We start from the raw sequence: 27734 nt of genomic DNA on the forward strand, positions 1-27734 counted from the left end.
GCAGCAAGAAAATAACATTTTAAACATGGTGGTGTTCCATGTTCTTGGGAACATCACAAAAGTGAGCACAGAAATATTCCGAGAATCTCACTTCACGAACTAAAGGTGTACATATCGGTTTGAAAAAACTGGGCATGTGTTCAAGGGCTGGGCAGAATCTGTAACAAGGCTTCATGACCTGAAGATTTATTTGCTCCTTCCTCCGGAATTTATGCAAGAATATGAAAATGATTTTAATTTTATAAAGCAGATTGGACAATGCAAAGGCACATTCATGGCACAGAGGGGTTTTTTTTTAAAAGAACATACATTACATGCTATTGCCTTGCAAATAAATAGCTCAAAAGTGAAACATGGAACCCAAATCCTAACAAGCTCATTAAACATGAGGAACCTTGGGCCAGTCTCTCTCTCTCTGGTTGAATACAGACAGCCTATTTGGGCCAACACAGGAACTTCCTACAGCCGGATTTAAATTGTGTGTTTAAACACACACATCTGGGTTCTGCCTTGCTCCTGCCCTTATGTCGCCCTCTAATGCTTCTCTGCCACCTTAAAATCTCTGAAGTGCTTCCCTGTCTCCTTTTCCGGTCATCTGAATGGTCGGGAGTGCCAGGTAAATGCCTCCCATGCACTTGAGCAGTCTGACTGCTCCTCCAAAGTATGTGCAGCCTGTCCCTCTTCCAGCAGTGGGTGTGTGCTGTCTGACTTCCCCGGAGTGCCTCAGACTGTGCTGGCTTTTTTTCTGACCTGGGAGGTTGCCACCCCACCATCTGTACCCAGCCCCTTTCTCTCTCTCCCTCTGCCTGACCTTGTTGTTTTGATATAGGATAACACAGAGGAGAGGAGAAAAACGTTATAAGCCTCTTTGGGGCCTCTTTTGGAGGAAAAGAAGAATATAAATACGTAAATAAATAAAATGTCCCTATTTCATGTCTTTTCCTAAAGTATCTCTGCATTACAGCTTTTTCAAATTCTTTGGATAGGGACTGTGGCATTGAGTTCTGTTTAGCAGGACTTGGTATAATGCAGGCCCCAAGTATTATTGAGGATCAGAACTGGATAAGATCCACAACACTGGACAACCAACTATCTTGTGGATGAAGCAGAGCTTTCTCAGGGGCGATAACTCATTTATGGAATTTTCTCCCCAAGGCAAATCACCCACTTTCCCCAGTTGTAGACACTAGGTAAGGAAATAAGGCATTGTTCTGCCTCCTCCAGCTCTCTCCTCCTCATTAGCCAGACTTTTAGCTCTACTTTAACACTAACAGTGCAATCATAAGCAGGGTTGCATACTTCTAAGTCAACTGAGATCTATGAGGCTTAAAAGGCTGTAACTCTCCTTAGGGTGGCATGGCTAACTCTGTCTAATTTCCCTTCCTGGATTTAAAGCCACCTTTATCAGTGGCCATCATTACATTTTGTGGCAAACTATGCCTGTGTGAAATAGTTCTTCTTTTTGTCTGAACTGAAGCAGTTTTCCATCAATTTTACTGAATGACCCCAAGTTCTAATATTCTGAAGCATGGAGAAAAACCTCTCTCTGGCCTTTCTCCAAACCATTTATAATGCTATAAATATCTATGATGTTCCCCCTTAGCCCTCTTTAAAAAAAAAAAGAAGAAGAGGGCTATTGATCCATAGAAACAAAATTCTCTTTCTGTGGGATTGCTCACACAATTTTTACTTATCATTCTCGGACAGCTCTGAAAACTATCCAAGCTGTGTCTATAGATCAGGCATTGTCAGGTCTTTAAGGTTTACTATTGCTGGCTGGGCAGGGGGAACCTGCATGCTTGGGGGGGGGGGAAAGACAACAGGCAAGCAGTGCTAATGGAAAGCTTTTGGATCGATAGCTTTGGGGAGTGCAGCTCTCCCATTAGAACAACGTGAGCTTGCCAGGAAAGATTCCTTTCTAGTTACACTGACAGTTCAGCAGGGGGTCTCTCCTCTCTTACCTCGTTCTTTTCACCCTGGGCTCACTGCGCACAGCACAGCACGAAGAAGCAAGCACAGAAAGCGGCCACAAGAAGCCTCAGACATGTGTACTGCCCAGCAGGTTCGCATGGATGTGTTATGGACAACATCCTGTTGCTGTCTTTCTGCAGGATTTTAAAGGCTGATACTACTCCAAAGCTGGCAAAATACAGAGGCACTTTATCTTGAAGCCGTAATGTGAAGTGCGCACAGCTGAACACAAACACACTCGCTGTGTACACAAGCAATGGCTTCAGCCTAGCCTCTTATCGGTACAGGATCTCTGTTAATCTTTTAGGTCCACAAGCACAGCAGGCAATTCAGGTGGAGGAATTTGGACCAGCAGACAGAGCAAGAGGCTAAAATCCCAGTGCAGCCATGGACGAAGGGCTGCTTCACACATTATGAAACGGCAATTACATGGAGTTTAATGAATGGTGAGGAGCTGTACCCATCCCCTCTGTAATTCATGCATTTGTTACAGTGGCTCTGACATTATTTGTGTGCATGTAATGCGCCAAACTTCCCTAACTATGTTGACGTAGGCCTGATGCTGTATTACCACCTGGTGGCCCAATAGCACAGACTGGGTTCTGAGGAAGCATCACTAAATAGCATCTTGTGCAGCTGCAAGTACAATGCCTATCATGGAAGAAAACCCACCCAGCTCATTTCTGCTTCCTTTACTATCTATTTTGTACAGTTTTACCCCACCCTCCCTCCAGTGAGCTCGGGGTGGCATGCATGGTTCTCTCTCTCCTCTTTTGTTTTATCCTCTCAGCAGAACAGCCTGCAGTAGTAGATCTATTGAAACTGAACGAGCACATCTGTTTGCTACCAGCAAGGGCAGACAGAAGACAGGAACCACTGCAAAGCCAACATCGGGGGGGGGGGGGGGGTATAAGAACCTGGAGAACCTGATGAAACAGTTCAAAGGTTATTGTTGTAATCCTAAATGAAAGGACCTAAAAGTATGGGGCACGCACACATCTATTACAGACCAAACTATGTAGGTTTATACCTTTGGATATTTCTAGGTCATCTATTCTGACTGACCAACCCTAAATCAGACTTTTCCCTGCAGCCGCTGTGGCCGGACCTGCCTGTCCCACATTGGTCTTGTCAGCCACCAGCGAGCCTGCAGCAAACGTGGACTATTGCACCCTTCTTAAATCTTCGTTCGCGAAGCCAAGCCGAGAGAGATTCTGACTGACATACAGGAATAATCACAATGAGGTGACCATGTGATAAGTGAAAATTATGATATAGGACAGAGGTCCCCACCCTTTTTAAGCCTCTGAAATTCTGACATAGGGTTGTGTGCACAACCACAAACTGCCTGCCAAATGAAATGCAACCCACCACAAAACAGCTGCTGCAGGAGGTAAAGCCAGACACACAGAAGAAGCCTAAGTGCAGGGGAGAATAAAACCAACACTGTGGTGGTAGCTGTTGCTGAAGCAATGTTGTTTTAATCTACCCAGCCAATCAGACCTTCAGTGGTCAGTCAGAAGTCCTACTGGGCAGGTGCCCTACCCACATTCTAAAAACTCTTGGTGGGCCACCAGGAAAGGTGTTGGCAAGTGCCATGGCACCCATGGAGCCAGTTTGGTGTAGTGGTTAAGTGCGTGGACTCTTATCTGGGAGAACCGGGTTTGATTCCCCACTCCTCCAACTGCAGCTGCTAGAATGGCCTTGGGTCAGCCATAGTTCTCGTAGGAGTTGTCCTTGAAAGGGCAGCTGCTGTGAGCGCTCTCTCAGCCCCACCTACCTCACAGGGTGTTTGTTGTGGGGGAGGAAGATAAAGGAGATTGTGAGCCACTCTGAGACTCTGAGTGGAGGGCAGAATACAAATCCAATGTCTTCTAAAGCTAATGCTGGGGACCCTGACATAGGAACTTCTAGAGTTAATGAAACAAACCTCTCTAGATATAGCATAGTAAAGCACTATAAAGAAAACTACAGTGTCCATGCTCTGAAACACAGCTCAATCCCTTGAATGTCTGCTCAGAAATAAATCTCGTCATGTTGAACGGCGCTTAATTCCAGGAAGCTGTGCACAAGCCTGCAACCTTTGTGAGGGCCCTTTAAACCCTGGACAAGATGGTGAAACATAGAAACCCAGTTCCTCATGGGACATACACTTGCATGTGCTTGTTCCATGTCCAATATATTTGCCAAGATGGTAGCTATAATGCAACACTACAAAACAGTACCTGAACCAATAAATATGGTGATGCTACAGCAAGCCTTATCTCGTGGTTCCTTTTCTGCCCTCCCCTAGTACATGACTGCTCTACAGCCCTGCCCTAGGAGCATAACATTGAACTCTCATCTAAGCCCAAAAATTTCAAGGGGTTTAGACTGCAGTAATTCTGCGCAGGAATGCATTGTAAACCATCTATCTTCTGATAGCACGGGGCCACGCTTTCTCCATGGTGCTGCTGGATTGCTGCAAGATTGTACCCGCAATTTTCTCAAAACCAAAACAACAGGACCAACACATTTGTCTTGAAGGAAATGCCTTCTATGGCTTCTGGCTTATGGAAAAGAGCCCTGGTATGCAAGGGGTGGGGAGGAATTTACCAGTTCCTGCCTGAAGAAAGCCTCCACCTTATTCTTCATTTTGCTCCTGCCTACCAGAAGCAGCATTTAAGGGAACATTTCAGGCTGCAAAGTGTGTGCACTCCCCAGCAGTGTGGTGCAAATTATACTGCTATGCCTGAACGTCCTTCTCTACAAAGGAGTTTGAAGCCTATGTGTTTTTTTAAAAATGTCTTAATTGCACATCTTTTCTGATTTTCACTGTTCTAAAAAAAAAAGAGAGAAACAGTTAAGTAGAACAGCAAAGCCATCTTGAAATATAGGGGAAACAACTGCATATGCCCAATGGCAGGATTTCCGTGAAAGTCTTACAAACTAAATAAACAACCTAGGGTTGCCAGCCTCCAGGGGTGGGGAGGGGGCTGAAGATCTCCCGCTTTTACAACTGAATTCCAGTTGGCAGAGATCAGCTCCCTTGGAGAAAATGGCTGCTTTGAAGAGTGGATTCTATGGCTCTGTATCAGGCTGAGGCCCCTCCCCTCCCCTCCCCAAACCCCACCCTCTCCTGGTTCCACCCCCAAAGTCTCCAGGTATTTTCCAACACAGACCTGGCAACCATAAAATGATCAGGCTTCATAGTATAGGCAAGGTCATACCCTCCTCCCTTGTAGGGTTGCCAGGTCTGTGTTGGAAAATACCTGAAGACTATGGAGTGGATCCAGGAGAGGGTGGGGTTTGGGAAGAGGAGGGGCCTCAGTGGAGTATAATGCTGTAGAGTCCACCCTTCAAAGCCATTTCTTCAAGGGAACTGATCTCTGCTAGCTGGAGATCAGTTGTAAAAGCAGGAGATCACCAGGCCTCACCTGGAGCCTGGCAACCCTACTTCTCAGTTAAAGGGAAGCGATGAATTGCTAAGGAAAGGGTTAGTCCCTGGAAATATTCAATAGCTGGTCATTTACCTGCCAATGCAAAAAACAAACTAAGATGAAGCAACTGGCAATTCAGGAAGATCATAGGGTTCAGAATGCATAAAGTCAGAAGCTGAAAAGTGAATACAAATTTCGTAATATTGCTTGAGGCAAAAATAAAATCAGCTTGTAGAATACATATACCTGTAATTCCCCACTTAAAAGATATTTCCTTACAGAAGACAAAACCTACTACATCGTTGAACTCTGCATCCTGACACTGCAATCCTAAATACTTATGTGGACATAGAAGGGTGGAACTCTATTCAGGACTGTACTGGAAGTATCCTCCATGGACACAGTGATGTAGTTAGTAGAAAGGTACATCTGAATGGGCAATTTTACTCAGGAACAAATCTTCCCAAGCCATTGTTGTTCAAACTCACAGAGTCACTGCTTAAGTAAAATGAGATTATCCCCGTAAAATGCTTCTCTGGCAAGATACAAATGTGCTAAATAGACCAAAAATACCCATAGGAGAAGCTTTTAACAATATGGCTTATTTAGAACACTAATTCATTTTTTTTATTGATATAAAAATATAACCTTCCTGGGAAGGACAGGGGTGGAGGAACCCTCACAGGCTTTCAAGAAGGCAGATGAGTTTTAAAAATGTTTTCTAATTCTGATGCATTACATGAAGGAAGCCTTGTTCTACTATGAAAAGCAAAGAACTAGCATTTGAACAAGACAAGGAGACTAACAAAGGCTGCACCGTGATCTTCAAACTAATGGAGAATAGAAAAGCTGAAGCTCTTTTGGTTTGAGAGGTCATCCTGTCCTGGATAGCCTGGGCTGACCAGATCTCATCCAATCACAGAATCTAAGCAGGGTTGGCCCTGGATAGGAGACCACTGAGGAAGTCCAGGGTCACAACGCAGAGGCAGGCAATGGCAAACAACCTTTGATTGTCTCTTGCCTTGAAAACCCTATAGGTTTTCCATCAGCACATCAAGATTTCTTGCCTGCAACTTGACTGCACTTTAAGAACATAAGAGAAGCCGTGTTGGATCAGGCCAATGGCCATTCCAGTCCAGCACTCTGTTTTACACAGTGGCCAAAAAACCCAGGTGCCATCAGGAGGTTCGCCAGTAGGGCCAGGACACTAGAAGCCCTCCCACGGTCCCCCCCCCACCCCCAAGCACCAAGAATACATCACTACCATCAGCATAATTCAAGGAAAGTGCAGACTGGTCTATGTTCCCCTTCTTGCTGCCTCCCAGAAGTAGCATTTCAAGGAACATTATGGGCTGCATTGGATAGTGGAAGCTAAGAAATCTTGATGTGCTGATGGAAATATTTTCAATGGGATCCAATCTCTAGTCCAGAATAAAAAAAATTTCCCCTCAATGGCAGACTTGGTTGCTTGCCTGCCCAATGCAGCCACTGTCTCCTTCTGTTATTTTCATCATCACTGCTTCCCTTATCTTGTTCCTCTCCTCCTAGTGGTGGTTATGGCTGTTCAAAATAATTGTGTTTGGGGTTGCCAGACAACCCTAAAAATGGTGTCTGAGATCTTGTGATCATGCAGGATCAAGAGACCTCATTCCCCCTGTCCCCAGTATGTTTTACTTTTACCTTAAGTATATTGATACTTACAACAAGTTGGTTTATCCGATTTATAATGCTTTTAACTTAATAGTGTAGCTATTATCTTTTACTTTATGGCATTTTAATATTTTAGCAGCTTAAACCTAACTGCTTTTACTTTAGGATCTTAGCAATGTATTTAAGGTTGTAATTGTTGTATTATAACATATTTAACCCGTTATTCTGTATTTTTATTTGACCATTCTTTTTTTCTGTTTGACCACTATTATGATACTGTATTTAACCTTATATTGTGATGGCCATTGGCCACATACAATAAATCTGTTGTTGCCTGCTAACTGTAACTTTCCTCCTGTTCCATGATTTTTTCTGCAAAACCCTGGAATTTCTCCAAAGCTGTAACTTACTCCCCATCTGAATATGTCCTTATTTTGTGTTTTTTTTTTTGTTCTGCATTTTTTGGCCATGTATAGAATTGAATAAAATGACAGTCAAAGCAGAACAATGAAATCCAAAATCTAATCTATTGTTCTCTATACATCATACATAATCACCCAGAATATAATGCTAAACTTCTGTTTCTGGATAATGACAATGCTCAAATACATCTGTAACAGCTTCTAGAGCTCAGCATGCCAGATTTAAAAACTTGTTTATTTAAACCCAATGATTCTCAATGTGCTGATTCCATTGCCTAATATATGGCCTTTATTTAGTGTGTATGCACAACACTAACATTCTGACTAAGGAATTTTGCATAATTAAGTCTTCCTACGAGAACTAGTGGAATGGTTTTTGCATTCTGAAAATACATTCATAAATATAATGGAGGATAGTTTTACAGATAGCTTGGACCATGAAAAAGACAAATACGTGAGTTCTAGATCAAATAAAGCCTGAATTCTCCGTAGAAATGAAAATGACTAAACTGAGACTACTGTACTTTGGTCACGTTATGAGAGGATAAGATTCACTTGCAAAGACAATCATGCTAGGAAAAGTCAACACAAACTAACCATCACCAGACCCCAACGTGTGATTCTTTTAATCTGCTAAAAAACCAGGGCTTTTTTTTGGTAGAAAAAGCTCAGTAGGAACACATTTACATATCAGGCCACATCCCCTGACATCACCATTGTCACACATAGGGCTTTTTGCAGAAAAAGCCCAACAGGGACTCATTTGCATATTAGGCCACACACTAGGCTTGCCAATCCCCAGGTCCCAGCAGGGGTTCTTCTGCTTTCCCAGGCTACTTCCTGCCCACAGTCAGCTGGCCAGCGGGGAGAAGCCCCGCCCCCAGAGGACTATGTGCCTTTGGAGGCTTCAGTCTCTGATTGAAAGGCTTCCTCTTGGGATGGTGTGTCTGTGTTACTTTGAAGAAGTTGGCAGCAACTCGTGAGTAGAGATGCCAATCCGTCGCTTTAGTCGCCAGAAACGGGGTGGAGGGAAACATCTGCTGAGCACTTCATTATTCCCTATGTGGAGATTGATTCTCATAGGGTATAATGGGGAATTGATCTGGAGGTTTCAGGGGCTCTGGGGGAGCTGTTTTTTGAGGCAGAGGCACCAAATTTTCAGTATAGTATTTAGTGCATCTCCCCAAAGTACCCCCCCCAAGTTTCAAAATGATTGGACCAGGGGGTCCAATTTTATGAGCCCCCAAAGAAGGTACCCCTATCCTTCATTATTTCCTATGGAAGGAAGACATTTAAAAAGGTGTGCTGTCCCTTTAAATGTGATGTCCAGAACTCCCTTGGAGTTCAATTATGCTTGTCACACCCTTGTTCCTGGCTACGCCCCAATGTCTCCTGGCTCCACCCCAAAAGTCCCCAGATATTTCTTGGATTGGCAACCCTACCACACACCCTGACACCAAGCCAGCCAGAACTGCGTTCCTGCTAAAAAAAAAAAAAGCCCTGTAAAAATATTTCCATGATTTTGCATACTAATTCACTGCCCACTTTCTCTATATTTAGGACTGCTTGCCAATCCATCCTACTGTTTGATGAAGTGTGCTTACACTCTGAATAAAACTTTGTCTTAAAGGTGCAATTTGACTCCTGCTTTGTTCTACTGCTTCAGACCAACATGGCTGCCCACCTGGATCTATCTACATGCTAGGAAAAATTGAAAGTAGTAGGAAAAGAGGAAGAACCAACAAGTGATGGTTTGTTTCAATAAGAAAGCCATAGCCTTCAGCTGGCAAGACCTGAGCAAGGCTGTTAACAATAGGACACCTTCAGGGCTTATTTTGTAGCAGGAACTCCTTTGCATATGAGGCCACACACCCCTAATGCAGCCAATCCTCCTGGAGTTTACCTGTAATAGGCCCTGTAGTAGGCCCTGTAATAGGAGCCCTATAAGCTCTTGGCGGACTGGCTACATCAGGAATATATGGCCTAATATGGAAAGGAGTTCCTGCTACATAAAATGCCCTGCACCTACACATACTAACCAAGGTTAAAAGAAGTGTCTACATTGTCTACAGGCGCTCCATTAGGAAAAAAAATGGGAGCCTAACCCAGAGGCGGGGCCTCCCATGCTGACTCTTCATACTGCTCCTAGCCATTATCTATTATTTTAAAATTCAACTGTGATCATTTTTATGATCCTGACCCTTCAGTAACCTTTTAAGTCCCACTAATGTGAAGTAATTTGTGTTCAAGTTAACAGAGGCCCCATCCTGATAAGCTGTGTGTCTGCGTATTAAAGCAATCCTATTGTAAGGTCTTTTTGATAATTATTTACATTTGGCACAATCCATCCAAAAAGTTAAGCACATTCAGAGTCCATTGATTTCAACAGGAGATGTTTAAGCACACATTTCTCTTTCCTGTTTAAACTGATGAGACTAAAATGAGTTTAATTTTGGCTGGACTGTGATTTTTAGCTCTCCCCTGCTGGGAAAAGCCACAGGGTAACCACAAGAGAGCCATGCTACTTTTCCTCTGGCCCAGAAAAAGTGTTACAGAGTTGATTCCAGATGCCTCTCCTGGTTTTAACAAACAGGAGAGGCAACCACATTAATTCTGAAGTGTACTTTTTTGCTGAGGAAAGAGTAGGGGGGGCGGTCATGAAAAGGGGAAGAGGGATTTGCACACAAACGGTGCTGTGGAAAAAAGAAAGCATAGAGTGGAAGGCAAGGTTCATAAATTGATTTGCCCCCTTTTTCAAAGGTAAGGTTATTTTGTTTTTCTTTGCCTAGGAGAAGATTATTCTCAGATGGTGCGTTAAACTAAAGGATGCTTGCAGTCATCTCTGACAACAGCTTCAAAGAATGTGGAATTGACTAAAAGCCAAGAGAAAAGGAGAATGCGGTTAGTTACCCAGCTGGAAGACTGCCAGTGAACAAGGTAACACACCTAAATCTTGGTTAGAGGTATGTGTATTTAAAAAAAAAAAATTACAGAAGCTATCCAGACTTGAATACATCAATGGAAACAGTATAGAGTCAGCACTTCCTTGTAAATGTAAGAAGACAGTTTCATTGTATTAAAGTGCTGCATCTCACAAGATATAATCCATTCATTATCACGATTAATCTGTAAACTATACTAAGAATTATGTTTTGTAAGAAACACCTGATGCTGGAAAGCAGAAAACCATTGAGTGAGTGCATACACTGTAAAAACATGGATTCTGAAATGAATGTTTTTCAATATAGAAAAACTCTCTTCTTAAATTCAATTGAACGTTGAATAAACCAGCACTCACTTAAAATACTTATGTCTTTGGAAAGCTGAACACTGAATTGCTCCTCTGCCAGATGCAAACTTATTTTTATCTTGTATGAGGGAAGAATATAAAAGGAGAGCTTCCCCTGTGTAAGGAGGGATTAGGGCAAGGAGCTTCCTTAATCACTGCTTTTTAGATAAAATGGTTTCTGGTTTTTGCTGGTACGAACAGTCGTAACAACAAGCCTCCGAAATCAAATTAGAGGGACCTCCGTGTACTTACACACACACATTCTGCATGCATACATTTATAAATATGGTACAAGTAAATTTATGTAAGCATACACATACTTTTACAAAGCTTTTCATTTGTTTAAATAACAGCAGAAAAATTAAACCCGCATGTAAAGGATTTTATATATTATACAATAATATAAGCTCTTTTTAGACATTAACAGCATAAATAGCTCCGACTAGCCTGAGCTCGTCAGAGTAAAGAAACAAAGAGTTGGCCATGAATAGTATTTGGGTGGGAGACCACCAAGGAAGGCCAGAGTTGCTGCAGAGTCAGGTAATGGCACACCACCTCTTGCTTTGAAAACACCATGACAGTTGTGACCTGACAGCTATTATTATTATTATTATTCCATGTGTAATGGGAGGCCGGCAACTGCACATGTAGCTTCCCACTACATGCCCTCTGAATGCAAGAACTGCTTTGGTGTGTGCAAACCCATCACTGACTATTTTAGGGCTCTGGTTTGCATTTACCATAGCTGTATGTGCATGCAAAATATGCACATTGTTCTTATTTAAGCAACATGGAAACCATGCATACTGAAAGAATTGCAGGTAGCACACATGGCAGATATGTGCAATTGCTTGGAACCAGGTAAGCAAGCACATAACATCTAGAAAGCGCTATATCCACTGGCCAGAAGGAAAGTGTGGTATCACATGCAATACTCCCTCTAAGCTGTGAAGTCTTGTGAGCAAAAATTCTACTTTGTGGGTTACAAGTATTAAAGTTGTGATCTACTGCATAAATTATTTTGCTCTGGGGCCATTTTTCCTGAGCTAAGAATGTGTGCGCTGGAAGCTAAAAAACGATGAGCTAGCTTACACTTATTCAGTTAAGAGGGAACACTGATCGCATGAGTGCTAGTTGTATGTGTAAGAGCCAGTATTGGGTAGCGGTTAGTATGTTAGGTGAGGACTGCAAAGTCCTGCATTCAAATTCCTATTTATTTATTTTTATTTTATTATATTTATACCTCGCCTTCCCCTATCGGGCTCAGGGTGACTAACAACAGTTAAAACACACAAAGTAAATATTACAATAAAATCATTAAAACATCTTAACATATACAATTTTAGTTGCCAGATGACGTTGTTAATTCTTGGTTGGCGCTGTTTGCTGTAGTGTCATTAGATGTTATTAAGTGCCTTATGTTTCTGTCTAAGGTCGAAATAGATATTAAGGCTGTGGGGAGGTGACTTAGACCAGTCACCATCTTACAGCTTACTTTACAGGACCATGGTGTGGATAAAACAGGGGGAGAAGAGAACCTCAGATTGCTGAAGGAAAGCTGAGCTAAAAGTAATAAATGGATAGAAAGTGCTTGAAAAAAAAGAATCTTCCTCCTTCTTGGCCATTAGAAGGCAGAAGCAAATCAGGAGATAACATCCCCATCTTTACTGAAATTCGACTGCAACGGAGGAGGTTTTTTTTTTTTTAAAAAATGTTTACCATGTGCTGTTTGTATTATATATACAAACACAGTTGCCCCATACACAATCACTGAGAAATATTTACATTAAGATGAAGGAGCAAATTAACTCCTTTTTAAAGTTTGATTTATTAGCTAATCTAGTCCATATAAATATACATATTTGGTTCTATAAAATGGAGGTGTTTCCTCTGTCCTTTTGCCATGTGCCAAGTTCTTCTACCACATGACTTCTAATCCCCATCATAAACATTTGTCATAGCACTGGGCCTCTCATGAAGATAATTCCAGTCTGAAGGATAAGCTGTAGAAGCCCAGTAAATTTTGTGCTATGGAGAGCAGGCATGCCGGCTCGAGGTTGCCTCAGCCTTCCATCTTTCCTAGGTTGGTAAAATGAGTACCCAGCTTGTTGGGGAGAAAGTGTAGATGACTGGGGAAGGCAATGGCAAACCACCCTGTAAAAAGTCTGCCGTGAAAATGTTGTGATGCGATGTCACCCCAGAGTCAAAACCGACTGGTACTTGCACAGGGGACTACCTTTACCTTTTTAACGTCAATTCAGTTCACACTATCTGGGATTAGATGCAGGGGTTCTGGCCAGATGGTAGAGACATCGGGTCAGCTTTTGCCCAACCGCCTCTATATTTACAAGTTAACCTATGGTCAAGGATGGTCATGGGTGCATTGTGGGAAAAGCCAAGGTACTATTGAAAATAGTGTTTTGTGAAAAGAACCAATGAAAATGTTCAAAGAGGCACACAATACAGCTTTTCAGCAACACTTCAGAACTCTTCCTTCACATTTATTTATTTGCTGATAAATTTATACCTGACCCTCTTCTAACTCTTAGAGTGGCTTATAGTAAACAACAATCAATTTCTTAAAATTAAATGTTGACGAGATACACAGTACTATTGGGATTTTTCACTCCACTTTAAATATGGGTTCACAAAATACCATCAATTTCCAGTTTATAGAGATAAAAAAGGGGGAGGAACATCCCAGATATTAGGCATCTATTCTCACTCTTTCCTTCTAGCTGCTGGTGGCTTATAGCAACTGGACCTTATGGCAAGGTGTCAAACATACGGCCTGCGGGTTGGATCAGGCCCGCAGAGGGCTCCAATCAGGCCCTCCAGCAGCTGGCTGTCATCTGCTTCATTTTCCCTTGCCTGCTTTTTTCAGTCGCCATTTTGTGTTTCTCCCTGGACAGACCAGAGTAGCAAAGCAGCCTTTCCCTCTCCTCCCTCCCTTTTCCCAAAGGGAGGAGGAGGGAGGAGCAGTCTCAGCCAATGAGGGAGCTTGGCACTATAGCTCTGCTGGGTGATTAAGTTTGCCAGGCTCAATTAATCACCCTGCAGAGCTACTGAGACAAGCCTCTCTTCCTTCTAATGAATGGCTGAGGCTCCTCCCCCTCCTCGTGCCCCAGGGAAGGAAAGAAAGAGCCAGAGCTTCCTTTGCTAATCCCCACCATCAGGAGAGCTACAAAGAGTGCTTTTAAGACTAGCAACGTTTTAGTGAAGGTATGAGCTTTTCGCCTTGCTACAGAGAGAGAGAGAAAGAGAGTTTTGTTGGGTTTGTTATGGGTGTAACTGGGTCCCCCTCCTCTTTTTCACTGTACTCATGCCCTCCAGTCTTTCTCAATAGCAAAGCATGTGAACTAGTTAGAAAAGAAATATCAAAATTAGGCTGAGAGTGTGTTCCACTCCAGATTTACCCAGCAAATTTTCCTTAATTTTTCTTTCACATTTTCCTTTGATTGGGGGTCTTGAATTTAGACTTCCCAGATAGTAGGCTGACACTGACCACTGTACATGGCTGTCTCTCTGTTCTTGTAATTGTTTTTTTGGGGGAAGTTGTATTTTTTTTTTTAGTTGTAGTCATTTTTCTGGGGAAAATTATAGTTTTGTAGACAAGCACATAGCCTTCAGTCTGTGCCATGGTGCCTTTACATGTTCTGGACTAGTGCATAAAGCAACTTCTGTCCAAAAGCTCAGTGCGCAGCTGCTTCATGTTCCTCTGGGTCTTAACTTCAAAGCATTGACCATGAGATATCTGTAATGAATGTCAATGAATCAAAAGTAGGTTTGCAACTTACAGATGTGTACACCTGAACAGAACATATTCAAGACTGCAGTGTCTGCAGTTTTTGATGCAATAATTCATAGCAAGAGGTGACATTTATCAAACTGTAAAACAAAATATTGCAAGCATGCTAATATTTTAAGCATGTTTTATTTTAAGTTAAAATATTTAATTGTGTGTCTGTGCCCTTTATAAAGTTTATATATCTGATACCTGGCATTACATTTTATGATACACATGGCCCGGCCCGACAAGGTCTCATTTATGTCAAATCCAGCCCTCATAACCAATGAGTTTGACACCCCTGCCTTATGGCATTCTTTTTTTATTAATTTAGTATATTTCTATTCTTCCCATTCCCTGTAGGGCTCAGGGTGGAGTACAAGATATAATAAAACAATAAAATACAATAAAAACGTTTTATAAATGAAAAACTCAATAGCAGTCAGAAAAATTTCCATATCATCACAATATTGCCCAGCCTGGCTGTCTCACGTCATGACAAGATGTTATCCCATAGAGATGGCAGATATTATTCCATTTTATAGCACAGATGACACTGTCGACAGGGGAGGCCAACCAAATCAAGAATAGATCAAGAATAGACTCTCGCAGCCCAATTATAAGACAGGGAACATTCCAGAATGTTACTCTACCACATGGAAAGTTATCAGGAAGAAAACTACTTGCTCAATTATAATATAGGGAACATTCCAGAATGTTACTCTACAACATGGAAAGCTATCAGGAAGAAAACTTCCAGCCTTGCAGTCCCAATAGCAGAAAAGCATATGGAAAGTTCCTCCATTTGGTTAGCAAACTGACTCAGTGTGGGCAGACAATAATAGTACCATTAGGTGGATTCACAAGTAGTTGGAGAACTGTAATCTGAGTGCTTTTACATGACATTTCATGAGTTTGTTGGAGAAAGGGTTCCCCTGGGGCGCCATGGTGCTGTGTCCTGGATCTAGCACTCTTGAACATTATACCAATGACTCGGATGAAAGGATACAGAAAATCCTTCTCATACTTTTAGATGATACCAAACTGGGCACAATAGCTAATGCTTTGGAAAGCAGAAATAAAATTCATTGAGAGACAGGAAAGCTAGCCTAAATTAACAATATGAAATTCAACAGAGACAAGTCATTTAACTTATGGGACACAGATGGGGATTGTACAGTACATAGAGTGTTGAAATTTAAATATGAGTCTGCTCATTCTCAAGAGGGGAACATAATGTGCTGTTACTGAAGTTGTACAATGCAATGGTAAGCATATTTATGTGGAAGAAAATTCCTTTTGGTTCAATAGTATTTTTCTCCAAATAACTCCTATGCATGGCTAGTTAGAAGTAAGTCCTATCATGTTAATCAGGCTTACTCCCTGGTAAATATCCTGCATCCCTAGACACAGTGCAGTCGTGTGCAGAATTACTCCAGTGCAAACTGAGTGAAATCAGACTCAAGTAACTCTGCATAGCGTTACACTGTTAGTTACCTCAAGCATCATTCACAGCCTTTGAGTGACTCACAGGAGAATTGGTTCCTGGAAGGGTCAATGGGCCACTTGTGTTCTGTCAAACTATGATGAAGTGAAAAGAAATGACAAGCAACATTTATACAAGCAGTGCTCCCATGGTAGTTATACACACACACACACACAATGTAAAAAAAATGACAACAAGTCACAGCAGATGGCTATATATAATTTTCTGCCTTCTGTCCAAGGAACTCAGCACAATACATATGATTCTCCTTTCCTGTTTGATCCTCATAACAACCTTGTGACTGAAAGAGAAAGTGACTGCCCAAAGGTCAGCTGACACACTCGCTACATGGGAGCAGGCACTGGAACATTAATCTCCCCAGTCCTAGTTAAGCATTCTAACCTTTGCATCATATGTATACTGATACTACCCACCTTTAGGAAACAGTGACTTTTCTAAGCAAGGAGTCACTGAGCAACATGAAAGAGGTGGGAATGCAACTGGTTTCTTTACACAGAGGGTGGTTCTCTGCTTGCCATTTGCAACAAACTGCTTGTTATAAGTAACAGGGAGAAAGACCTATGTGCTTGGCAACGTCATGAGAGATGGACAGGACATGGTGAGGTATGGGTATAAGATGCTGTAAAAAACCCCTTATTTTAGAAACCACTAAAAAGGCACAGGCCACAAACTAACAATAAATGAGGGTATGACATTGTGATAGACAGGGCTTTTTTTGTAAGAAAAGCCCAGCAAGAACTCGTTTGCATATTAGGCCAAAAGCCCTGACATCACCACTGTTTCACACAAGGCTTTTTTGTAGAAAAAGCCTAGCAGGAATTGATTTGCATATTAGGCCACACCCCCAACACCAAGCCAGCCGGAACTGTCAGCTGCCCTGAGTCCGTTTTGGAAAGGGCGGGATATAAATGGAAAGTAAGTAAGTAAGTAAATAAATAACAACGTTCCTGTGTGTTCCTGCACAAAAAAAGCCCTTGTGATAGATGATATACAGACAGACAAAGATGTATTCAACGGCATCAGGCAGCTTGGGTAAAACCTGCTACACATCAAGTACTGTTTCTTAGTAATATTACAATGTGACACAATGTTGAGAATGGATGTATGGACTCGGCAATATTTATTTATTTATTTAAGTAAATTTCTATTCTGCCCATTCCCTGTAGGGCTCAGGGCGGAGTACAACATATAATAAAACAATAAAATACAATAAAAACAATAGGTTTGCAGAAAAATGTCCTGTCCTCCTGCCCACCTCCACCAGCTCCTGATGGGCATCTCAAGCCCTGTTATCTAGGGACTGACTTGGTCAAGTGAAGAAAGCAGCTGTAGGAAGTAAATGGGAAGTGCCCCACACTGGAGTACATTTCTGTGCAGCTTACATAGAAGTGGCCTATCAGGATGTCAAATAGAAGACATGAGTGTCCCTTTCTGGCTAAATCACTTACCCCAGGAAAGGGGTTCAATACTGGACTGTGGAAGCGACTCAGAGAGTGCTAACTGTCCACAGGTTAGGGGGTGCAATACTTGCCTTGCTCCGAGTGCTGGCAACCCATGCTATGCCACTGCCATGGTTTCTCAAAGGTGATAGATATAATTTCTGAATGTACATTATAAAATTCCTTTAGGATGCAGTTCACTTATCCCAGAAGACCTGAGCTTATTTAAGACAGCCAGGTATTCCCTGACCAATTCCTTAATAATACTGCAAAGCAATTCTGTTCTCTCACCTTTACTGCAATTTTTGGGAAGTTACACACAATTAGTCAGTTTGGGAGAAAACAGAAACAAAACCAGAATAGAAATAGGTGCAAACCATGCAGCTGGCAAAAACTGTGCATAGAATGTTGTTGACCCCTAAATGCTCTGGGGGGCAGGAAGAATAGCAGAATAACCAGCTTTTGGCTCAAATATGCAACTAAAGCAGAAAAGGTGTGGCTGGGAAGAAACAAGGTGTGTTTCCCCTGAAGCATAATCTCTACACTTGCTTAAGTTTCCTCCCTAAACCTTTCCCAAGGTAGATGAGTTCTTCCAAGGAACTTCAGAGCTCATTCCAGATGTTTACAATTTGTTCAGCAATGAAGTTCCTGTGCACAATCATGTACACAGGGCAAGGAAAGGGGCCTCTTAGAGGTGGCCAAGGAAAGCAGTGGGGTAATGCAAAACCTTCTGCTTGGGCATGCTAACAAGAGTTATTTTGCTCCAAGAAGTAGTGCATGGGCCAAAAATATCAGCTTCTATATATTCTCATGCCACATCGCAGGGACGCATTGAACTGACTGGATTGCATCTCAGTGACATATGGGAAGAACTACTTGCATGCTGACTTGCATGCAGGGCTTTTTTTTAATGCACATCTCTAAATTGTCACTGAATACTTTGGGGCCTCCAGCCCTAACCCAAGACACTGAAATTTAGCTTACCACTTCTCTTTGTGCAGAGAGAACTACTAAATTTATGTATGTCAGACTATGGTTGTTAACAACATAGAAACAAGGCCAGTGCAAATAGGGTACATCCCCAGCAGCAAAGAAAAACTACCTGTTCATAGATCCAGATAAATTAGCCATGTTAGTCTGTTGCTGCAAAATAGCAAAGAGTCCAGTAGCACCTTTAAGACTAACAAATTTTATTGTAGTATAAGCTTTCGAGAAACACAGCTCTCTTCATCAGATTCACCTGTTCAGTTTCTGCCTGTCACAAAGGTGCTAAAGGGACACAGATTCTGCCAGAGAAAAGGCAGCAATCCTATGCAAATCAAGGACTAGAACAGCAAACAATAATGATTGGCCCATTTTTCACAACATGAATGGTATAAGCTGCACAGAAACAAACTGAATGCCAGAACTCTACTGCTCTGTGCCAAAAAATTGTGTATTGGCTGAAGTTCTGCACATCATACAGTTCTTTAACACTTCAGGAAGAAAGTGGTAACCCTTGGCCTACATACTGTAGTAAAGCAAGTTTTTCCCCCTTGGGGGAGGTACTACTCACCAGTACTGAGTACCAGAACAGTGGTGGGTTGGCTCTCTGCGGGGGGGGGGGGGAATTGGTAGCAAAATTGGTAGAATCGCTGGAACCTCATATAGGAGTATCAGCACTTTTTTTTTTAACAACAAATATCACTGACTAAAGCTATAAAAAAGAGGTTAAAAAAAAGGAACTAGTGATGAATTCCTGTGTTCCATCTAAGAACAATGATAGCAAGTCAATATATACTAATTTCATATATGGCTTCTAGATTGCAACCCAGAGAGCTGTATATTTCCAGACAGAGCATCCATAACTTCTGCTTACTCTTCTTCTCTCGCACAGCACACCTGGAGGGCCATTTGTTTTAACAGACCAGGGACAGGGAGGACAGGAACAGGTGAAAGAAGCTATGGCTACCTTAGGTAACTTATAGGTACACACAAGTCTCCAGGTGGCAACCCTGAAGTATTCCAAGAAGTCCTAATTAGGAACTTTGCACTGGGCTGTTAAACACAGGTGCTCTCAGAAGGATGGGGATTTTCAAATATGTGTTGCATGATAGGGAGTTCATTTGCTGTTATCACTGTTCCCTTTTCTGCCTGACTAAACTGAGTGGCTTCTAAGGATGGGTGTACTGGTATACACGAAGAATCCTTCAAAAGTTTATTTAATGATTCTGCAGGCTACCAAATGTATACTGGAGTTAGAGTTCTTATAACTTCCTAAACTATCTTGGTTATCTTCTTGCAAAATATCTTGTCTGCCCTATAACTAGACTTAAGAGGTTAGTACAACTTAAATACACAATTTATTTCCTAACTTGACAGGGGTTAAAAATATTGTTTTGCAAAGAGGCTTGAAACTCTACAATTTTATTTCAGAAATTATTCCAGGCACAGTCAGTAGGAAGACGATAACAGTTCAAATTTATGAGTTTAGAGGCAGAGATCAACTACCAGCCAAGCTTATGGATTTTTACTGAAACCCTCAAATGGTTAGTTGTCCTGGTTCATTCTTCAGGAGAGAATGTCTTTCCCAGGTCCCTCGTTAGGGCTCCCGGCAACTTCTCCACAGTCTAGAAGCAAACAGGCCATTTAGTTTACACGGAAATTTCCTGGTGAATTACTGCTTTGGAGGGCTGGTGGTACCCGGGAGCAAACTGAGCCAAGCTTAGCACTGCAGGCACCACTCAGCCTGGCTTGTTCCAGGTCCATTTTGACTTCTCAGTCCATGTCCAAACCTTTAGCTTTTCCGTAAACACAGAAAGATGAAATTTTGTGTTGAGCCTTTCCCAGCAACCACACTTCATTAGCCAGCCTCTAAGACCCCAGATTTCTTAAACTAGCATCCCTGGCAAGTGATTCTTGGGCACTTTCACACATGCTAAATAATGCAGTTTCAATCCATTTCAGCAACCATTTGCAAGTGGATTTTGTTGTTTCACACAGTAAAATCCAGTTGCAAAGTGGATTGAAAGTGCATTAATTTGTGTGTGTGAAACCCTTGTCAAACTACAAAAAGCAGTTTAATGGATTTTTACTGCCTCTCCTTGGCTTCCTCAGGTGTCCTGCTGCTGCTTGGTGCCTGGGGAAGACAAGTGGGTAGGAACTGTCCCTGAACCTTCTGAACCTTCATGGGAGATTCAGGAAGTTCGGGGACAGTTTGTGGGACGCATGGTTTGGAACTGAACCATGCACTGGCCTGATCTGTGCCTGAATCATGGTTCGGTTTGTGCCCATCCCTACTTTGGCCTATTTGGGTCTCATTCAGTCTAGTCTGGCACAAGTAAGAACGCTTCTAGATTCCACATAAGCATTTTGAAAACACAGTCAAACGGCTGGTTTATCTGTCCAACTAGTATGAACACAACAAGCTTTTACAAGCAGTACTACAGGGCTTTGTAAAAATGCTTTTGGAGTGTTTTTCAAAGGGTATATGTAGCTGATGCCCTAACAGCTAAGAACCACAGCACACACACCCAGCAGTAAACAAAGAATATGCTGAATAGCTTTATGCTCAGAGATTATCTTGGGAGGAAGATAGCCATTTCCCATTTTACCATCGACGAATGGGCACAATATGTCCCTTCCTGTTCCGTATCTCTCATTTAATCACACCAATAAGGAAACACCACCCTCGGAAACCAAACCTTTCCATTTATGTTTCTCACCATGTACATTTGAACGGAGTTTCCCAGAAATTTGCTAGTATTTGAAAAAGGAAGAACTTTCTTTTACCCCAAAGATATATTTCATACTGAAGTTATTTCACTGGATCCAATTATTTCAATGGACAAGAGAAGCAACTGCTGGCAATCTGTTTTATTATCCTGTCTCTACATCTGTGCATTCAAAACACATTCACTTACTTTCCTGGGCTTGACCTTATCTTGCAAATCGTACTGGCCAATTCCTTTATAACTAATTCCAAGCCACCATGGGATTCCTTGTTTATCCTGAAGTGAGAAAGAATATGAGTAATTAAAATGGGAGAGGGGGGAAATAAAAACCACACAGTTGATATAAGATTTAACTACTTTGCTCTTAACAAGTATCTGCAGGTTAGGCTGTCAGAGGGCGCTCTCTATTAGCACACCTGCAGCCAACTGAGCAAGGATTATTGTTTAAAGTGGTCTGCCATTCCTTTCCCAGCTGGAAGATGCTGTGCAAACAGGGTAAAAGCAGCAGGGAGGAGAGGCTTGCATTCTTTGAAATGGCGGCTGCAGGTAAGGCATAAATGTCTCTGGGCAACCCCCCCCCCCCAAATCCTGATACTAAAACAGCTTTGTCCAAAGTACAGTTGCACTAAGTCACTACAGAAAGAAAAGAGTGGTTTAGGTATACTCCCCTACATAAATCCTTTTACAAGTCTGTGTGCAAAAGACACAGAATGAAAGTAAGATGAAGGTAAAAGGATAGGTTTTTTTTTTCTTTTCCTGTGCCACTTTCCTTCATCTATGCAAGCTTCCAAGTTTCACAAAGTTCCTCTTCATCGGGCAGGAAAATATTCACAATAATAATACTTTGCATTCATGCAGCCCTTTAGTATACTCAAAATACTTCATATACATTATCTCCGCAATTCTTACAGCAACTTGGTTCATGCAGATTGGTGCTCTATTGCAGACTGGAGGTAGAAGGGTGTGACAGAGAGCAAGTGATTTGTGTGAGGGCACTTGGTGCATTCATGCTAGCGGTGAGACCAACATAATTCTGCAGCACAAGTAAGGCAAACAAGTAGCCCCAAAGAAAGGAAGGCTTAATACCCTTCCCTGCTCTGAACTGAGGCCCCAAATCTTTTTTTTTTTAAACTTTTCAATTTTAGCTTTTCAAGGCCCCAAACCTTGAGAGGAACTGACTGCTTAACTTATTTCATTTAGTTAACCTAATTTTTTTTTAAATGTTCTGATTGAATTATCTATTTTCTTCCATCTACCATAAGAAAATTCTAATCTCAATCCAACTATCCTTATACTGAGTCAGGTTCTGAGAACAATCCTGAGTAGGTCTAATCCAGGGGGCTTCCTCCTAGGAAAATAATTCTTAGGGTTCCACTGTGATTTTGTTTCATTTTTTGCTGTTGTCTGCTTAGACTGGCTCTCTGGGATCTCAGATGAGCACAGGTCTTCTTCGCTACCTCCTTTTTTGCTGGCAATGCCAAGGTTTGAACCGGGGACCTTGTATATGGAAGACAGGTGCTCTCCTTCTGAGCCACAGTCCCTCCCCTTCACTGCTTGATGCTGAGGTTTTTTCTTTGCTGTAGTTTTTCCATTATGCTTTTTAAAGCTCTCAGACGACTCCAATGTCATGCAATAAACAAAACACTCTGTCTTCTAGCAATTACTAACCTTTACTCCGTAATAATGGACACCATAAGTAGGCAGAGCTTCAACTACTTTCATGTACCTAGAAACAGATTAATAAGTAAACAGGTCAATTATTTGGCACAGTCTTCTGTTAACCTGCACTTAGATTTCCATGAGTTAAATCCTCCATGAGTGAAACACTGCAAGGTTTTTTTATACAGAAGTAGGGAGGAGGTAGCTTTAGGACAGATTCATCAATGCCTATGCTTGAATTCTGTTTACAAAACAGCTCAAGCAAAACAGCTAACTGCTAAGCCAAAATCTCAAGAGAGCACAGTAAAATGGAACAACTACCATATTTTCAAGCTGTCAGGCATCCAAAGGAATTTGCCAGGTGCTCACTGTCTTTTGCATGCCTCTACGACATTAGAAACATGGCTCCAATTGTAGTGGCTAAGATCTCTGTACCAGAGCTCTGAATACTTTCTCACACAGAATTCTAAGGTGTGCTATCTTTCTTGAATATCCCTGCACTGTGAATGTAGCTGAGCTACTTCTCAGCTATCTGACAGAGATCCGAGTAGTAAAGTATACAACTTCCAAGAGATGTAACCAGGAAATGATATAGTTACTGTCAGCCACTCTGCTGTTGGGTTAGTTTCTGGTTATGGTCCAGTCTGTGTGACATTCATTTTCAACTGACAAACCTATTGAAGCCCACAAAGCAGGGGTCCTCAACCCTTTCAACCTTTGGAATTCTGGCTCAAGGTGGTGGGTGCAACCACAAAATGGCTGCCACAGGAGTCAAAGAGGAGTAATTAAAAATACACTGGGAAGGAGGAGGGAGAGAATAAAAGGACAGGTTTCTTACCTGTAACTGGTGATCTTCGAGTGGTCATCTGTGCAATCACACATATGGGTATTCCTCCGGAATGGCCCTGACCTCGGAGAGTTCAAAGCAATCTTGATCGTAGATCTGGCGCGCCTCCCCCTCGTCCCGGGGCGGAGCCACCGTTTGCGCATGCGCGGACGAGGAGGGAGGCGTCTAGCCACTCAGTTTCTTCCCGCCACCGGACAGGTGGAAGACGTGCTAGGTAAGTGTCCAGCAGCGGGGAAGGCTGGGTGGGTCTGTGTGATTGCACAGATGACCACTCGAAGATCACCAGTTACAGGTAAGAAACCTGTCCATCTTCTTCGTGGTCTCTGTGCATTCACACATATGGGTGATTAGCGAGCTATCCCTTCGGAGGCGGGTGCTGGATCTGTAAAAAGTATGCAAGGTTAGACCAGAATGTAATGAGAGTGGTACTTACGGTGGTCAGTCGAAGATGGAGCGAAGTACAGCCTGTCCGAAGGAGGCATCACGCCGGGCACGAACGTCAAGAGCGTAGTGCGAGGCGAAGGTAGACGTGGAGGACCAGACCGCGGCATCGCAGATGTCCTCTATAGGGACGCCCTTCGTGAAGGCTGACGAGGTGGCGACGGCTCTGGTAGAATGAGCTCGTATGTGTTGCGGGACTGGTTGTTTCGCCAGTTGGTAGCAGAGTTCTATGGTGGCAACGAGCCACTTAGAGAGCCTCTGAGTAGATATTTTGCTGCCCTTATTATGGGTGGCGTAGGTAACAAAGAGCCTCGGATCCTTACGGAATTCTCGAGTTCTGTCTATGTAGAAAGCTAGTGCTCTGCGCGCGTCCAAGTTGTGGAGAGCCCTCTGGCCTGCGTCCGAGGGGTGCTGGAAAAAGGCTGGTATGATTGACTGTTTCCCTAGGTGGAATGGAGAAACGACCTTTGGTAGGAAGGTCGGGTCGGGGCGAAGGACCACCCTGTTACTGTGAAAGATTGTGTAAGGTGGGTCCGCCCTCAGGGCACAGATGTCGCTAGCCCTCTTGCCTGTGGTGAGAGCCGTGAGTAGTGCTGTTTTCCACGATAGCAGGTGCAGTGGAATAGATGCCATGGGCTCAAAGGGTGGTTTCATGAGCTGGCTGAGCACTAGAGAGAGGCTCCAGGTTGGGAGGAGTTGTCTGACTGGAGGGTGTAGACGAATGATGCCCTTGAGGAATGCCTTCGTGGCATGATGAGAGAAGACAGTTGTTCCCCCGATGTGGGGGTGGAAGGCAGAGATAGCTGCGAGGTGTACTTTCAGGGATGAGTATGAGAGGCCTGTCCTTGAAAGTGCTAAGGTGTAGGTTAGTACCTGAGAGATGGTAGCGCAGTTAGGGTCAAAGTTGTGTTGAGAGGCGTAGTGAGTGAAGCGCTTCCATTTTAGTAGATAGGCTTTCCTAGTGGATGGTTTTCTAGAGTTCACTAGGACTTGGCGGACGTCCGGGGGAAATTCTAAAAACTGATTCTCCAGGCCGTCAATTTGAGGGATGCCGGGTTGTGGTGTAGGACCTTTCCGTCCTGTTGGGAGAGAAGGTCCTGTGCTTGTGGGAGGATTAGGAATGTCCTGTTGGACAGGGACAGGAGGGTGGTGAACCAGGGTTGGCGTGGCCACCATGGGGTTATGAGGATGCAGTTCGTGCGGTCTGTTTGGATTTTCTGCAGGACCCTTGTGATGAGTGGGATGGGGGGAAACAGGTAATGTAGTTTTCCCTTCCAGGTTTGGAGGAATGCATCCCCTCTGGAGAGCTGGGATGGTGGACCTCTCATGTAGAAGTGGGTGCACTGGGCATTTGATGGTGAAGCAAATACATCTATGCTCGGGGTTCCGAAGGTTCTGAAGACTTGTCGGATGTATTGAGTGCTGATAGACCACTCGTGGTTGTTGGTCGAGTGGCGGCTCAGGGCATCTGCCTGGGTATTCTCGTTCCCTGGTAGGTGAACGGCCGTGAGGAAGATGCCCTGGGTGATGCTCCAATGCCACAATGCCAAGGCCCTCTTGCAGAGTCTGATGGAGGCGGTGCCTCCCTGCCTGTTGATGTAGAAGACCGTGGCGATGTTGTCGGAGGTGACCTGGACGTGCTGATTCCGTAGCGATGGGAGAAAGGATCTCAGCGCTTTGTGTACTGCCAGGAGCTCTAGGCAGTTGATGTGGAGGGACCGCTCGTAGTCCGACCATTGGCCTTGGACTGTGAGGGTTCCTAAGTGGGCTCCCCATCCCCACCTGGAGGCGTCCGTGGTGACGATCACTGAGGGAGGGGCTTGTTTGAACGGCATGCCCGTGCGGAGATGATGTTCCATCGTCCACCATCTGAGGGATGTTACGATGTGCGATGGGAGGGTCAAGAGTGTGGACTGGTGCTGTGTGTGAGGATGAAAGGTCCTGACGAACCACATCTGCAGGGGTCGCATGTGAAGTTTCGCGAAGCATAGGACTGCGGTGGTTGCTGCCATTAGGCCTAGCATCCTCTGAAACGTGAGAGCTGTCTGGGAGCGCCGGGCAATGATGGTGTTGGCCAGAGACTGTATGCTGAGTACTCTGTCGTGCGGTAGAGAAGCTGTCTGGGAGACTGTGGAGATGTCTGCTCCTATGAACTGAATTCTCTGAGTAGGGGTTAGTTTGGATTTTGATAAGTTGACCTGGAGGCCGAGAGTGGCCAAGAGGGAGAGGGTAGTGGAGACGTCCAGTTGGAGTTGTTCCCTTGAATGGGCGACGATCAGCCAGTCGTCTATATATGGGTATATTGATATGCTTCGTTGGCGTAGTGATGCGGCAACTACTGCCATGCATTTGGTGAAGACTCTCGGGGCCGTCGATAGGCCGAATGGGAGAGAACGGAACTGGAAGTGTTGCTCCCCGACGGCGAATCTGAGAAATCTTCTGTGATGGTGGTTGATTGTGATGTGGAAGTAGGCATCCTGTAGATCTATGGATGCCATCCAGGAGCGTTCTGGAATAAGTGGAAGGATTGCCTGGAGTGTGATCATACGGAATTTCTTGTAGGTGATGTGGAGGTTTAGTTTGCGAAGGTCGAGGATCGGGCGGAGACCTCCATCTCTTTTCGGCACCAGGAAGTAGCGGGAATAAAACCCGGTGCGATGGTATCGGGGTGGGACTGGTTCTATCGCGTTCTTGTCTAGCAGGGACGCGATTTCTGTCTGTAGAGGTGCGGACGATGGGGTGGTAAGAAATCTGTGATGTTTCGGGGTGGATGTGAATTCTATTAGGTATCCTCTCTGTATGATGGCGAGGACCCAAGCGTCCGATGTTATGTCTCTCCAGGCGGGGTAAAACTGTTGTAGACGGGTGTATGAGTGGGGATTTGGCTGAAGGAGGGGAACTGGACGTCTCGTGGCAGGGTGGTCAAAGAGACGGTTTTGAGGTAGCTGCGGTCTTTTTGGAAGTTTGAGTGCGTGGTCTGTATTGGGATGACAGTTTGGGCTGGGGGGTTTTTCGTCTCCATGAGGTTTGCTGTCTGGGAGACTTGGTACCCTTATGGTAGGTGGACTTCCAGTTCCTCTGCCTGTTGAACTGGGGTTGGTGTTGGGAGACCCCCAAGCGTTTCGCCCGTTTCCTGCCGTCATCGACTGATGTGAGGATGTCGTCTGTGGCCGCGTTAAACAGGCCAAGGCCGTCGAAGGGTAGGTCCTCAATCTTATATTTAATATCCGGTTGGAGTGACGAGGACCTAAGCCACGCATGTCTGCGTAAGGCTATAGCTGAGGCCAAGGCTTTGGAGGAGCACTGTGCAGCATGGCGAGCTGTGTTAATCTGCTGCTTGCTCAGTCTTGCTAATTCCTGGAGGGCGTTAGTGGCTGGTTTTCGTGATTCCTCGGGTAAGGAGGGTATCAGGGTGTTGAGATAGGTGGTTAGATTGTATGCATATGCTGAAAAGCATGCCGTGTAGTTTTGTATCTTTGTTGCAGCTGTAGTGAGCGAATATATCTTTCGCCCTATAGTATCGAGCTTCTTGCCCTCTCTTTCCGGGGGTACTGGGTGTCTCGTCTGTTTCGATTTCGAGGAGGAGTGAA

At 43.6% G+C, this 27734-nt stretch overlaps 1 protein-coding gene across 7 annotated transcripts in view; it reads right to left on the bottom strand.

Moving 5' to 3' along the window:
- The window catches only part of FRMD4B (FERM domain containing 4B), a 209569-nt gene that overhangs the window by 40893 nt on the left and 140942 nt on the right, over nt 1-27734 (bottom strand). For all 7 annotated transcript variants that reach the window (XM_060239520.1, XM_060239521.1, XM_060239522.1 and 4 more), the window contains 2 exons: nt 22866-22923; nt 21387-21473 (listed from right to left, as the gene is read on the bottom strand). In XM_060239520.1, coding sequence (XP_060095503.1) covers nt 21387-21473; nt 22866-22923 — 145 coding nt within the window. The remainder of the gene's footprint in view (nt 1-21386; nt 21474-22865; nt 22924-27734) is intronic.

Source organism: Heteronotia binoei, chromosome 5 (assembly GCF_032191835.1).
Source record: "Heteronotia binoei isolate CCM8104 ecotype False Entrance Well chromosome 5, APGP_CSIRO_Hbin_v1, whole genome shotgun sequence".
Classification (NCBI taxonomy): Eukaryota; Metazoa; Chordata; class Lepidosauria; order Squamata; family Gekkonidae; genus Heteronotia; species Heteronotia binoei.